Source organism: Pan paniscus, chromosome 12 (genome assembly GCF_029289425.2).
Source record: "Pan paniscus chromosome 12, NHGRI_mPanPan1-v2.0_pri, whole genome shotgun sequence".
Taxonomy (NCBI): Eukaryota; Metazoa; Chordata; class Mammalia; order Primates; family Hominidae; genus Pan; species Pan paniscus.
Window position 1 is genome coordinate 119,443,996 of NC_073261.2, and position 16,076 is coordinate 119,460,071.

A 16,076-nucleotide genomic window follows, 5' to 3' on the forward strand; every position below is an offset into this window, starting at 1 on the left:
GAATGTGAAGGAAATGAAGGTATTGAAGCCACTCAGAAGGGAAAATAGGCAATGCTGGAATGATGTTATGAGAAAAATAATGCCTGGCAGAAAAACTTCCAACCAGATAGCCCTCTGGTGCTCAAGCTTGTTCTCAAAATAGGATTAATTTGTTGCTAAAAATTAAGAGAGAAATCTGTTGGCCACACAGATGAAACAGCCAGTCCCAGCCAGCCCTGGAGGCTGTGGCACGGTCCTCCTGGTCATGCAGGAGACAGTGGGAGGCAATGGGAGGGTGGCCAGAGCCTCTACATTTGATGTGCTGAGTTAGCCTCCCACACAGCTATCCCCAACTCAACACCTACCAGGTGCATCTGGACAAGCCCCATGTGAAATCACAGGCTTTGGAGGCTGACTGCACTGATTGGCTTCCTTGCTGGGCTACTATTGACTTAGGGCAAGTTACTGTCTCAGTTTCCAGGTTCCTCAGCTGTGAAACACACACAAAAGCTACCTTTCAGGATTGCTGTGAAGATAAGGCACTGTAATAATCTGTGAAAACACACTCACCTCGGAGGCTGGAACCCAGGAGGTGCCAGGCAGCCTCTACTTAGGTGTGTGTGTGGTGACTTCAGCATATGGGACAATGATACTCAGGTCTATGCAAGCCCCTTGGGTCCTAGACTCGTCATGGCCATCTCCACATTATCTGTGACTTTGCTTTGATGGCATCCTCCAAGATCATTCTCTCTTAGAACTTGAAATCTCAGTCCCCGTCTCTATCTGCCATCTCTCATTGTTCTACTTCTGTTTCCTCACTCATACCCAGCTGCTTCTGTTATGCTCAGTAAAACCCCCAGCCCTTGGGCTGGCATCTTCAGCCTGGCTTTTGTCTGACTCAGAGTCGCCAGTGCAGTCTGCCATTTTGAAATGCTCTTCCTCTTCTCTGATGGCCTCAATGTGGATGAACATATCAATGCTCAAAATCACTGCTATCACCCTCTCTTTCTGCTTCTTCTGCTTATTGTTTCTGTTAGCAGCACCATCCTCTCGGCCAGAGGGATCTGAGGCTCAACCCACTCTTGATTCTTCTTTCTTCTATAATGCCCAAAAGCCAATCATTAGATCCTACCACCATTTTCACTATAAAGTTTCACGGTGCCACTACCCAAATGAATTACTCTGTATTAATCTTATCTTTAAAATGTGTTATAAACAACCCACCTCTTACAGATGACACTCAGATTCAGTATTATGGAGAATGCATTTCTCTAAGATGGCATCACCCTGTTAAAGAAAACCTTACTCAATGATACTTGTTAAAGCACAGAAAAGCTTACTCAATGATACTTGTGTAAATCACATCACAGTAGAGGGACCACTGCAAAGGGATTTTGCAACAGGGAAGAGAGATTGAGCCCAACTCGGAGCACAGCAATGGTAAGTGGGAATTTATAGCCAAGGAGCAGGGTGGGGACCACTAGATAGAAAATTACTAAGAGGAGATATCAGGGTTGAGGGTGCAGGGATTCTGGCTAAAGAAATCTAACAGGATTCTTGCTGAAAACAGGCCATGTGATCAGACATCACCTGGGGATGATGGACAATGAGAAACTTGGTCATATATTGAAAATACTGAATCAGATATCAAGGGTGGGGGAGTTCTTGATAAACTGACTTAGCAGCGTTCTTAGCCCAAACTGGACTTTACAAGGAAGTACACAGGTAGACATAGGAGAAGCTTCAGGTGACTGGCTACAGTTTGGCCAAGCAAGGAGTTTTTGTTAGTCCTTCCTCTTGTTCAAGGAAAGGAGAGACATTTTTCTTTCTTTTGAACACTGTACCTCCATTTTCTCATGTGGTCACCTTTTGTTCACTAAGGACCCACTGAGTCACCTGTTGGGACTTGATAGTTCCAACAGACTGGATGGTGCAAGCAGTCAGGCATTTAATGAGGGGATTTTTTTAATGGAAAAAAAGATTAATAGTCAGAAACTCAGTTTCTGAGCCCAGAGGGCAGCCAATCAAAAAGATTTCTAAACACTGCGCTTGAAGCCTCTTCAAGTGGTGTGGGAGCAGGCAGTGGCAAGCTGATAGACCTTCCTGGTTTTCAGTTTTAACACCACGAAGGTTGTCTACCCCTGAGCTATTGTGGTGATCTCTCTGATGTCTGTATCAAGTCCTCCAGCTTCAGCTTTTGGGGCTCCAGGAAAGGAGCAGTTTTAATTTTAATGATTCCAAGTCAGAAGGGTTGGAGAGAATTGGAAATATTCGTCTGGAGTGTGGTTGCCAGATTTTGGAGGAAGCTTGGAGAATTCAGGATCCAGTCCAGTGTGTAGACAAATCAGAAAACCACAAAAACAATGAGCAGGGCTAAAATTCAATAAGAGGTGTGCTATAGTTTTCTTCTGAAACATAATTTCTCTCTCTCCATTCACCCCCATTCCTACCAAAAATAAGCAAAGACTGATTTCCTTGCAAAATAAGTTTAGTCTCATTAACTTGGCCTGATTATTTATATAAATGCAGCAAAAATAATGATTGACCACCTAGGCTCTTTTTGAGTTTGCTTTCCTGGAACTTTTAGGGTAATCTCAGACCAAACAGTTAAAAGCCTTTTAAAACTAGAAAGCGAAGCCAAGGACTTGCTCTCAGGCTGTTTCTGAAATACTTAGGGATTTGAGTGAATATCGCTTTTATAGGTCTCCAAAATATCCTGGGGTTCCCAGGCCTGCCAGGAAGTGACACTCTTTATTCACCCGGAAGAAAACTATGTAAGTGAACCAAGTACGCAACACACCATGGCGATAATTTTTTTCCAAGAGGCTTTATTGACTCCATAGAGTCAACCTTAGTTTCTTGAAGTCGTCATATCTGAAGATACAACATTCCAGTTAAGGCCTTCATAATATATCCAGTGTTTTCAATTGTGTACTGCTACAAGGTGAACATATTCTTACTGCACATATGCAAATAACTACATTATCATAAAATAAAAATGTTTACTAATAGTTTTCTAATTCCAGAGGGATCGGGTAGGAGGAAAGAGTAATTATTTCTTCTTTATTCACAAAGGAATACATTACCAAATTGTTCTAAGCTACAGATAGCTTAAGATAAAAGAGAAAAACTTGGCCGGGCATGGTGGCTGACGCCTGTAATCCCAGCACTCTGGGAGGCTGAGGTGGGCAGATCACGAGGTCAGGAGATCAAGACCATCCTGGCTAACACGGTGAAACCCCGTCTCTGCTAAAAATACAAAAAATTAGCCGGGCGTGATGGTGGGCGCCTGTAATCCCAGCTACTCGGGAGGCTGAGGCAGGAGAATGGCGTAAACCCGGGAGGCGGAGCTTGTAGTGAGCCGAGATCCGGCCACTGCACTCCAGCCTGGGCGACAGAGCGAGACTCCGTCTCAAAAAGAAAAAAAAAGAGAGAAAAACTTTTCTTAAATTTGGAAAACAAAACATTAAAGAACCAGCAATGTTTCAAACAAAAAGTCACTAAAATATTGTCCTCATCAGTTCATTCAGTCCCGTGTAATTCTTGTTATTCTTGAGCTTGGGATAGAACTTTCATGAAGCCATCGGTTTCTTTGTTAGAGTTCTGCAAATTCTTACCCAGTCCACTGGTGTGATCTTAAAGTTTTCAGCAGAAGCCTGTATTTTTAAAGTAACTTTTGTAGTCTTTTCCATGAATATCTTTGAAGAAGAAGCAAGTTTGGACTGTAGCTGATTTCAAATGCTTTCAGAGAAGAACCAAAGTAAAATAATAACTGTCCATAAATAACAAAAGACTTAAAATGGCCATATGGCCATGCTTAAAAATATGAAGAGAGTTCATTATGATAATTATGCAATTGCCAAAGATATTTGGCTATTTCTGTGACATGCATTTTCATATAATTTTAATGGAAAAGACCAAATTCTAGTTCCGCACTAGTGTACAATTAATACTAAACCTAATTTTAGTAAAACTTTATAAAAGAATCTATCCAATCTCAGCCAGTTTTGGCAGCAAAAGATAATATTTCTTTTCCAGCATCTTTTTTCCACAAAAGTTTGGCCAAGGAAAGAATCTTTGTCAACCCCATCCCACTTTTGAGGAACCTGCCTCTCTAAAATCTCCCTATCCGCCATGGTCAATATGGAAGCAGTCATTTTACAATAGCTCCAGGCCCTGACTTCAGTTGATGGGGCCAGAGGAAGGCATTTGATAGTTTGTTCCAGGAATCAGAGTTTTTCTCCAGGAATTTGGATTTGGAACCAAGAGATTCCAGTGTTGATCTAAATCCTTTTTGGACAAAAGAAATATAAACTTAAGAACAGTTTTAAGAAGAATAATTGTACCTACCTCAGCATAATGTTATAAGAATTACATAAGTCAACACATGGAAAATGCTCAGAGTGGTACCTAGCACATAGCAGACAACCTATAAACATTAGCTAGAATTATCACTGCACTATTATTGTAAGCTCACTTTATCACAGAGCTGTCTCAGAATGTAGATTGTCACAGAATGTTTTATTTATCTGTGATGGCCAGAAAAGATCTACTACTGCCCCGAGTTCTCAGGGCTTGGTGATTTAATCTGATGCAAGTGACTTGAAGGGGTTCTGCCTACCTGGCTACCTCCAGGTCTGTCTTCAGGGCTGCTTAGAACTTTCTGGGATCCATGTGAATATTCCTTTCATCCTCAATTACAATTTATAGAAAGCTGAGATCTGTTTATTCATGTGTCAAGGCGAAGCTCAAATACCACCTTTTATCCTTCCCTACCTCTGGACAACTTCAGTCTCCCCTTTTCCCATCCTCCTGAAAGTCTATCAAAGTCATTACCAGAATCTTCCTTAATCTACAGCCTGTGTTGGTCTGTGCTTGTTGTTCATTTCCCTACATGACTGAAACCACAGAACTCTTCCCTTTACTTCAGTGAGGTTCTGAAAGCCTTGAGACAGAAACTCCTTAACTTTCCTTTGGCACTGCCTACTAGTTCACCTGTCCCTCCTTGGGTTAGCCTCCCTCTGGAGTCACAATAGAAGAGTTCTCCTCTTCCTGAAGTCCCCTCACTCCAAGATATCATACCCTGCTTATTCTTGGTTCCTTATTATCAGCATTTAAATGCTCTTAAATCTCTTTCACCTTATTTTTTTAAAAAGAAGTTTTCCTCTTTGGTAGTGCTTTTTCTCCACTTCATCATTCAAACATCTTCAAAGCATGTTTGGCAAATCCTGCCTCCTAGACTCTGGTTTTCTTCTTTCTCATCTGCTATGATTTTAATGTGTCCTCTAAAAGTTCATGCACAGGAAACCTAACCCACAATGCAATGCAACAGTATTGAGATGTGGGGCCTAATTAGAGGTGCTTAGGTCATGAGGGCAAAACCCTCATAAACTAATTAATATTGTTATTGTGGAAGCAGGTTAGTTATCACAAGCCTGGTTTGTTATAAAGCTAGTCCAGCCCCTGTGGTGTCTCTCTGTCTCATGTACTCACATTTAACTTCTGCCTTCCACTTTCCACCATGGGTACCCTCAACAGATGCTGGTGCCATGCTCTGGGACTTCCCAGCCCCCAGAACCATAAGCTAAATAAACTTTTCTTAATAAATTACCCACTATGTGGTATTCTATTATAGCAACAGAAAATGGACTAAGGCATATTTCATGAAGCATAATTTGTCAAGACCACTAATGATCTCCTTATTGCCATTGGTAATGGGTACTTTCAGAAAGATCTTGAATTATCTGGAGCATTAGACGTTAGAACATTTCTTCCTTTTTGCAGCGTTTTGCTGTCTACTCCCATTTTTTCCCTCTACTGCTTGGGCCACTTCTGAGGGTACCTTCTGTGGCTGCTCTTTTTTTGCCCATCCTTTAATGTTGGTCAGCTGCCTTGAGCCTCTTCTCCTTTGGTATAACTCTCTCTCTCAAACACCTCTTTGACTCCCATATCCTTATTTCTGTTCATCTTTACCACAACGGCTCTAAAATTAAGGTCCCACCCTAATTACTTTCCTAAGCTTTGTTCTCTTATATTTACCTGATCTTTGGACATTTCCACTGAGTTCCAAGTGTGCAAATCAAACTCGACCCGTCTGTAAACTAAACCCATAATCACTCCCATCTAACTCTTCCTCCTGTATCAACCATCCCCTGGAAGCTGTGAACATTCATCCAGGGTCTGGAGACAAAATCCAGAGAGCTGCTTATTTCTCCCCATAACCTCCAAATCTCTACACAAAAGCAACTTCCAAAGTCTATTCTGTAAGCATCTCCTAAATATGTCCTCTTTTCTTCAAACAAACTGCCAGTACTGTGGTTAGGAGCCTTTTCTTCAAACAAACTGCCAAGGCTGTGTTAAGAGCTTCATAATTTCTTACCTGGATTACCACCACATCTAGGTTTTGCCCTCTAATCCAGTGTTAGCATTCAGACTAGGTGTCCTCCTCCCCAGCTGCAATGTTGATCATGCCTCTCACCTGCCTAAAGCTTAGCCTCTGGATAACTGTCAAACATTTTTTTTTCCTCAGTACTCAGGTCAAAAATATTTCTAATAAATTTTTATTGTTTTGTCTTCTTACTGTATGTTTTGTTCCACCAAAAGAAGAGTTTCTAGAGAAAGGAGAGGATTGATGCGTTCATTGGTGCTCACTGGAAACTATCAAATTTGTAATGTGAGCATCCCAACATGCAGAGGAACCAGAAGTTCAATATTTGAGCTGATTAAGGATCAATCAGCCAGTTCCCTGGGCAGGGGAGAGACTCTGCTTCCACATTATCAGGGACTCAGAGAGGCTGGATAAACGTCTCTGCTTTCTTTCCTCTGGTCCATCCTGCTCCAGTATCAGTGGTGAGAAAACTTTATCTGGCTCTCTTCCTTCACTGTCTATTATCAATTTATTTTACCTTGGGGCTATAATGTCCCCGCTACTATGATGCAATGTCTTTTGTGACCTTTCTCTATTGATATTGAAGGCCCTCTTTCTATTCCTTTTTTTTTTTTTTTTTAGCACCCAGCACTATTTCTCAAAACACATCTGTACTTGATTACATGACCTCCGTTATTCATAACCTTTGCAATGGGTCTTTGCAGGAACTCCCAGCTAGAGGAAGAATGTACTTCATTTTTAACTCTGTACCAGTCTTGAGATTTCCTTTGGCAAAAAGCAAAAACAAAAACACGACCACCGCCAACACAAAACTCAGCAGAATTAAGATGTAAGTTTCAAGCCCAGACCTCAAGAGACCATGCATTTTTCTGCTCTTTCTCGTACCTCTGCTCAGGCTGCACTGAAGACAATTCCTGCCAAACCTAATTAGAAACTGCATGAAACAGAGCCAAGTTGGTCCAATTGTTCCAGGCAAAGCTCAAGACACAATGAGTGCCCAGCCTCAATCAGCAGAACCAGGTACCCAGCCCACCCCTAGCTGGTCACAGGTGGCTGAGTTATCTCTGCTGAAATTAGAACTGCCCAGGTCACCACTCAACTCATGGACAATAACAAATGCTCAGTGTTTTAAGCAACTGGATTTTGGAATGATGAGTTACTTATCAATAACAAACTCACACATCATCTCTTACCTCTTTTCTGTGTATCAGAGTAAAATGGGAAAAATGCTCTCATATATTATTTACAATACATACAATATATTATAGGTAATGTCTATCATATAATATATCTAAAGAACATAATAAGCACTCAACAAAGTATTCATCCCTCCTTATATTATCCTCTAAAAACTATTTCTCATTCTTGTGTTGAGTAATTTAAAAAGCAATGCCATCGTTACCAAAGTAAATGTAAGATGTAGTTCTAGGCCTCAGCATTCAGCCTAAATCATAGGCCCTAAAGAGTGGTGTGCCAATGGTCAGCAATTCTGACAGCAGAAGACTTGCCTAAGCCCTATTTTTAAGCTGGCTGCTTGTGATGGAAACACGGCCCGTAGAAATGTGTGCAGATAGACACGGGAAATAAGCAAATCTTTGAGAAAGCCTTAGCTGAGATGATTTTGCTCATCTTGGAATTAAAAAAAAAACATCATCACCCTTGCCATGTGACTTGGCTCCTCCATTTTCCCTCAGAATATGATTAATTGCTCTCTAAATAATAAAAGTCTTCCAGGAACAATAGAAAATATCTACTATGGAACATTCATAAATATTCAGCTGAAGCCTGGTGGGAATGCTAGGCTCCCATGAGAGCTCTGTGCTGACATTGGAAGTCAGAAACCAACTCGGAGACATAAAACTGTGCAGTAAAAATATTTACACAAATGAGTTTGGGGTGAGTTGTCAGAGTGCCATGTTCCTCTTTTGCCTGGACGTCAGGAATTAATTTGGACCTGATGGTGAAGCTCAGGTCTGAAATCATAGCAGCTTTTTTATATCCATGGACAGCTCACATAAATGTCAGGGGTGAGCAGAGTAGAAACACTTGGGCCACCACCATAGTAGAGCCCAGGTCATCAAAATGTTGCTTTATTTCCCTTTGATTCCATAGGTTCCATCCAGCCTTCTAGAAATCATTTGGTGCCACCTACTAGAAACTAGGAAAAACAAACTATTAGACTCAGGTCCCATCTCCTCTCAAGGAAACTACATGCCAGAAAGGAATACATAGGTATTTGCAATTCAACACAAGTGCCGGCATGCTGATCTGACCACATGCTACTGGAGCATAACAAAAACAAAAGACTGCAGGGGTTGCAGGGGTGATGGGGTCAGGTGGATGACTGCACAGGAAAGGCTCTATGTAAGATGGGGCATCTGAGTGGGTCTCAGAGGAGGTTATAAATTCTTGAAGGTGAGAAGAGAGTAAGGGAATGCTACGCATCTCTGGTGTGGTCTGGGAAACCATGGGTGACAACGATGTGGTTAGGGACCACGAGCTGGAAACATCAGCCCTAAATCTGGAATGGAAATTTGGGGATCCAGAAAGATGCAGTGATCTTTCTCTCCATTTCATTTTTGGTTTATTCTGGCTGAAGTTTTGCCAGGGGGAAAGGTTATAAAGGGCATTGGAATGTTAGTCTGTCTGAATCCTTCAGGATTTGAAGGTAACAAAAGCAAGAACCAGCCCTGCAGGTCATCGTGTGCCTGAAGAAAATGACAGATGGCCACACAGAGGCAACAGACAGCTTGGAACAGCACATGTGCTCTCTTTCCTGCCCCTCTCAGCTCTGGAAATATTTCTGGGAAAGCAGAACGCCAGCCTAATCCATCTGGAAACCTTAGATTAGGAAGAAAAAAAACAAAACAAAACAGGATCATGTCTTATTTCAACTTTCAAATGTTTTGAGGAAAGTGCCAAGAGAAGGGGCAGAAAGAAGAGAAACAAAGAAGAGAAGTGAGAGGAGGAGATGAAGAAGAAAGAGGAGACACAATTAGTTGAACTATGTTTAGCAGTAGATTCACTCTAGAAGATTCATTCTGATGGCTGAAACTTCCAGAACATGGATAACGTTTCAAGACACTGACATGATGGGGAATATTAAGTTGAATGTGCTATTTTCCTATGATAGCATTTTAAGACTGTAAGTATAAACAGCTACACAAACAAGCCCTTATGTGGGTTCAGATGTCCACAATAACATAACTTTATTTTTCTACCTGCAGCGCCACTTTTACTCAAGAGAAGAAAATTAAATTTTAAGTAATTCATGTTAAGCAAGCAAATCAAGGATTTTCAGCTGGCTTATTGCTTCTCTCTCACCCTTTCTCCTCTGAGTTGGTGTAAGTTGTCCAGCACCAAAGCACTGAGAAGGAAAGTGCTGGGTTCTCAGTGCTCAGCATCTGTCATCATTAGAGTTTATTGAGATTTCTCCTTAACTGCCGGACTCTGGTTGCTGGCACCTGGAGCTTCTGGTGTGGCTTGAGCTATCTGCCTCCAGCTGGTCCCCAAGGTTCTCTCTATACTGGTCACTCTGCATCTTCATCAAAAGTCTCTTCTAAAACATGAAAGCTGACACTTGACTCTTTTGTTTCTCTCTGTATGTTTGATGTAATAACCCTACCAGACAACATGAGCATAGATGCCCTTGCTGCCTGACTCAGGAAGTGGGTGGGAGGGGAACACGGGGCATGGCACAGAACAGGATGTACTGAAAGCTGAAGCCTTTGGTTAATCCTTTACAGTATTATTCTGATACATCCACAGTAGCATTTGTTTTTTTTTTTGAGGCAGAGTCTCGCTCTGTCACCCAGGCTGGAGTGCAGTGGCATGATCTCAGCTCACTGAAGCTCCATCTCCCAGGTTCATGCCATACTCCTGCCTCAGCGTCCCAAGTAGCTGGGACTACAGGCACCCGCCACCATGCCTGGCTAATTTTTTGTATTTTTAGTAGAGATGGGGTTACACTGTGTTAGCCAGGATGGTCTCGATCTCTTGACCTCATGATCTGCCCGCCTCAGCCTCCCAAAGTGCTGGGATTACAGGCGTGAGCCACGGTGCCCAGCCCATCCACAGTATTTTTTTAAACAGGTTTTTCACCTCACCCTCTCTCAATCCATGTCAAAAAGCTCCCTCTCCAAGTTCTTTAAATGCCCCTCTAGATAGACCCGCTATACAAACATCCAGGTAACTACCATGACCTGCATACATACAGGTGATGCAGGAGAAGGGGAGCATATCACAGCATACAGGTATACGGTCGGCAAAATGCAAAATGTGGGGTGCTCTGTAGAAAAAAAACTGTTTAACAAAAACATTGCAAGGACAAAAATAGGAGAAGAAACCTATAGAGTCAAAGAGATTTATATATGTCTACCAACTGCAATATATTCACCTTTATTGGATTCTGATGAAAACCAACCAATATAAAAATCTCTGACATAATAGAGGAGATTTAGACACTAACCAGAGACGTGTGATATAAAAAATTGTTAACTCTTTTAGATGGGATATTATTAGAGCTATGTTTAATAAAAAGTTTTTATCCTTTAGAAACACCTAGAGAAATATTTAGAAATTAATCATAGATATCTGATATTTGCCTTAGAATGTAAGGACTAGAAAATGAATGGATATAGATGGAGAGTTGATGGCCACAATTTGATGATAGTTATGATGTTCAATTTGTAGAAGTTTTCTATTCTAGATATTTCTATGTTTAAACAATTTTTTTCCAGAATAAGAAGCTAAAAACATTCTGATAATGACTTTTTTTTTTTTTTCAGTTCCCCCATACACTTCCTGTGGTTTCACAACCAACTGCCATAGCTCACGTTACCCTCGTGGCTTGGGGCACCCTTTTCTCGATCATTACTTTCCTTCTCTTTCTTCATGTCTGATCTAATTCCTACTTTTTGTTCATATCTCAGCTCTTGGAGCTGTCCCTAGGTCCTCAGAGTGAGCTCTGTGTTACCCTGGCAGCTATCTCAGGTATCATATTGACTTATCTGTTGCCTGGCACACTGTCAGTACTTACATTAAAAAGAAGATAGTTATCTTTGCCTCTTTCATGTTGTGAGGATTAAATGACATTAAGCACCTGGCACATGTCAGAAGTGCTATATTCATTAACTTCTTCGCTTCTACTCCATCGTTTAAACCTGAACATCCCTTCAACACCTAGTTCCAGTTCCTCTTCCTCCAGGAAGCTTCTCAAAATACTACCGGCCTCTTTGCTGACTACATTGTGCCCACTAATAAATCCCTGCTTAACATTTGATCCCTGGGCAGATTTCTATGAGAAAATATACCAAGATTTTTTTCAATTTTTATCTATTCACTCCAACCAATTATGACGATGGTATGGCTATCTAAAATGTATTCAATTTGATGCACAGCAACTAGAATTTGGTAATTCCAGGATTGTTAGGCATTGTAAGATCTTAACTCCAATCTCCACATGATGAATGGAACCTCTCTCCTGCATGAAAGGCAAATAGTAGCTTCCTCATCCATTATTCTTATACCATCCAAGAGAGCCATCAGATGGGAGTTAAACTTTAATATTTGGCAAACTAAAAAAACTTGAGAATCAGAGAAGGGAGTGCAGTTCCAAGTGCATCTAGCTAGCAAATGAATTGAGGATGACATCCCAGGTCTCCTGACTGTCTAACATCTTACTGCCTCTGCTACACCCTTGCCAAGGGACTCCCCAATTTCCTCCAGATTAGAAAGTCCTTCCTCATTAAGCTGTCCCTAAACCTTGCATCTGGCATGGACCACAGAGCGCTCACTCAGGAGGTATTTATTGAGCCTCTAAGAGGTACCAGGTGCTGCAATAGAGCTGGGCTAGACTTTACCTAGAAAAACAGGTTAATCATCAATAACTTAGGATCTATTGTAAATAAGTACAATGCAATTCATTGTTTCAATCTGTTGTATATGGTATATAGAAAGGTCTGTATGGCACAGAGAGAGAGCATGACAGCTTTAAACCTCTAATTTTCCACTACTAAAGCTGTATAATAATCCCCATAAGCATCCCTTCTCACCTCCTGTTGATGTATGGGCAGTTTCTCTGATAAACACCAGACTGGCAGGACCCCCTGGCGGTGAGATCCAGCAGACCCTGGCAAGGAACATCAGGGTCCTCAGCAGATGGAGGCTCCACAGAACTAAGAGCCACAAGGTGAGGGGCTGAAATGCTGTTCCAGGCAGACAGACTGCCGGGGAGTTTTTGGTGCACATATTTAATATTGTCCTAACTGCAATGGAAGCAGGCGCATGAGATACACAAACAAGGAAGCCACAAGGAGATGCCTCCAAAGTAGGTATTGAGGCAAGAGAAGAGAAGGCCACAACTGGGGGGAGACCATGGAATTTGAATCAAGTGTGGGCCCCAAGGACTGACCAAAATGTGTAGTGGGGATTCCCTAACACAGGGGAGGGAACACTTGAGGGCAGCAGCAGGAAATGCCGTTGGGAGGATATTGAAAACCCGAAAAGTGGAATGGGGCCAGTGCTGCAGGAACCATAACTGGAATGACCTAGAAGAGAGTTAAGAGCCAAGATACCCTCGGATTGAGAATGGTGGCTGGGCTGAGGAGGGATGGTTGGTGTGTGGCTGAAGTACTTAAGATAAATCAGTGCATTGACATATGAATTTGGGGGGAGGGAGGAATGACACAATTCAGTCTATAACAGTCCTAAGTGGCAGAGGAGAGACATGTCCCAAGATAAGGAGGGAGGTTCACAGTTGCCTGAGAAATTGATGGTAGCATGGGAGAAGTTAGGTTGTAAGGGAAGCACAGAGGGCACATCTTACCATGGGTGTGGGGTGACAGGAAGCAAGTTCAGTCTGGCATAGAGAGACCTTCGAAGGGAGACCAACAGTGAGCATGTCAGAAAGGGTATAGTAAGATCAGAACGGCCACCATGAGGCTCTCCTCCACCTGGCTAGTGCATTTTATAGGCTTCCCAATTTGTAAGAGAACCAAGACCACAGAGAAATAAAGTCATTAACTCTAATGCTAAAATCAGTTTTACGGGTGAGAAATTCCCAGCAAACCACTGGGCTAGGGCTGGGGAAGGAAATAAAGCCTTTACCTAGTCTTCTGACTAGTTACTGGACAGAGCAGAGGCTCCATAAGGACCCTCACTAGATGTCAGTAGGTTACAGAATGTGCATGCTCACCCAGCATCTGGGTAGGAAGGTCTAAACAATGAGAGGAAGCAAGTGACAAGGAAAGTCACTTGCTCTGAGGGAAGTCCTAGAGACCTGCACAGGACAGTGCTAGTTTTGCTCCGTGGATGCTTTTTGTGAACTCCATTCTCCACTGGTAAGAAAAAACCTGGGATTTTCAGTTTAATTCCTGAGAATCAACTTAGAATCATAGGCATGAATGAAATTTGGAACTGTGAATGTTTGGTCTGGGAAAGTGCAGACTTAATAAATGGTACCTGCTGGGGTTTCAGACTCACCTGTGCAGTAGCCTACACAGGAGTGGGTAACGGCTTTGCTTAGACTCTCCTGGCCATGAAATGGTAAGATATAAACATGCTGGGGAGGTATTTAGGGGTAAAATTGAAAACTTAGTGAAAGATTAGATGTGTGAGTGCTAAAAAGGTCAGTGTCAAGAATGGTTTTGAGAAGGAACAGTGGAGAGGATGGCGGTGTCAGTACTAAGTTATGGAGCTGCAGGGAAGGAGTAGGCTAAAGGTGGTATAATGGTTTCAAACATTAATTTGGGAGCAGGTGTAATTTTAAGAACTTCTGAGACCAAATCAAGATGCGATACTGAGCATGAACCATTCAGTGTGTGAGACTGCAGCTCAGAGAAACAGTTTCAGCTGGGTAGGTTGGGGGCATTGCCTGGAAAAGAAAGCTTACTGAGAAGAGCTACAAGGCTCAGGATTGAATAATTCCGTCACTTGCAAAGCTTAGAAGAGAAGAGAAGGCACAAAGCAGTCTGAGAAAAAAATTGCCAGAAAGGTGGGAAGGAAACTGGGAGAGTGAGAGCTACAGGACAGTAAAGGAAGAGAGAGCATTTCAAAGAGGAGGTTCCAGCCTGTCAATGCTGATGAGAAGCCATCAGGAAGAGTAAAGCACCTGCAGGGCATGGTGGCAGAGAAGTCACTAGTGGCTTCAGCAGGAGAGGTTTGGGTGGAACGGTGGTGTAGGAGCTAGGGACAGTGGTTCAAAATCAAATGAGGGGAGCAAGAAACCAATGTGTGTCACTTAGGAAAATTGGTACAGAAGCAAAGTGTCTTAGTCTGCTTGTACGGCTATAACAAAATACCTTAGACTGGGTAATTGATAAGAACAGAAATTTATTTCTGGAGGCTGGGGAGTCCAAGATCAAGGCACTGGCAGGTGTGGTTCTGGTGAGGACAGCTCTCTGCCTCCAAGATGGTGCCCCTTGCTGCGGTCCTCTCATGGTGGAAAAGACGGAAGGCAAAAAGGGCTAGCTACTTCCCTTGAGCCCTTGATACTATCACAGTGAGTCTTATGTCCCAACATATAAATTTGGGGGAACACATACATTCAGACCGTGGCACAAAGCTTTAGGTACTAGCACCTATGAGAGATTTGGCAACAGATTGGATTTGCCTAATATTTCTCAGACTTTAATTTGCATGACAGAAAAATCCTAGGGTAGCTCTTGTGTCCCATACCCTATATAATTCCCTTACCTGAGTGTGGGCAAGACTTGCAACTTCTCACCAAGGCAAAGATGTCACTCCTATGATTATATATCTCTGTGTATATGTACATATGTATGTATATGTATGTGTGTGCATGTATGATATGAATGTTACGTCCAGGGTAGTGGGTGATGGCTGAAAGGACACTTGGGGGGCCGTAGGCAGGTGAAATGTTGTTTTATTCAGCGGCTGTCTCTCATTAACAGCTCTCTCACACTGTTCTCTCATCAGCTGCTTTCTCACACTGTCTGCCTTGTCTCAGCTGCTTGAGCTGGCCACTCCCACAAGCAACTGCGCAGCTGGCTCTCCCCTGCCTTCAGGGTTAGCAGCAGCCGGCTCTCCCCTGCCTTCAGGGTTAGCAGCAGCCGGCTCTCCCCTGCCTTCAGGGTCAGCAGCTTAGCTGATTCTCTCTGGCCACAAGCACAAGCCATGCTGTGCCATGCCATGCCATGCCATGCTGAGCTGTGCACTGGCTCCTGTCTGTCTACAAGATGGACAAGCTCTGGTTCTCTCTCTGGGCACCAGTGCCTGCACAACAGCCATGTCAAGCCATGCCCAAGAGCACCTGTATGGCATCGGCAGGGCAGTTATATCTTTCTCAAATGACAGTGGCTCCAAGCCAAGTATGAGCTTACACAAATAGGTTATATAACAAGTGGAGGTGTGCACCTGTGCACCAATCCTGCTGAGTCTGGCAGGTCTGGGTATCTGCTCAGCCTAATTCTTAACCAAAGCATATCCATGTACCTTACAAATGTATACATATACACAAAAACAAATAGTCCTTTACCTTGCTATCATACACTAGAAATAAATTTTCTTTGCTGATTTGATGAATAAGCATCCATGTTAAGGAAACCCACATGGCATGGAACTGTAGGCAGTCTCCAACACTCAAGGGTGGCCTCCAGATGACAACAAAAAATTGAGATCACAGTCACACAGAATGAAATAAATTCTGCCAACAAATGGAAAGAACTTGAAAACCGATAATTCCCCCATT

The 16,076-nt window shown here is 42.6% G+C and overlaps 1 protein-coding gene across 8 annotated transcripts in view; it reads right to left on the bottom strand.

Moving 5' to 3' along the window:
- Positions 1-16,076, bottom strand: part of RNF144A (ring finger protein 144A) — a 324,797-nt gene that overhangs the window by 174,078 nt on the left and 134,643 nt on the right. For 2 of the 8 annotated variants that reach the window (XM_063594662.1, XM_034952552.3), the window contains exon 8: positions 1,204-1,266. The exons of the other annotated variants lie outside the window; for them this stretch is intronic. In XM_063594662.1, the coding sequence (XP_063450732.1) occupies positions 1,207-1,266 (60 nt within the window). In that variant the 3' untranslated portion in view covers positions 1,204-1,206. The remainder of the gene's footprint in view (positions 1-1,203; positions 1,267-16,076) is intronic. 8 annotated transcript variants of the gene reach the window in all.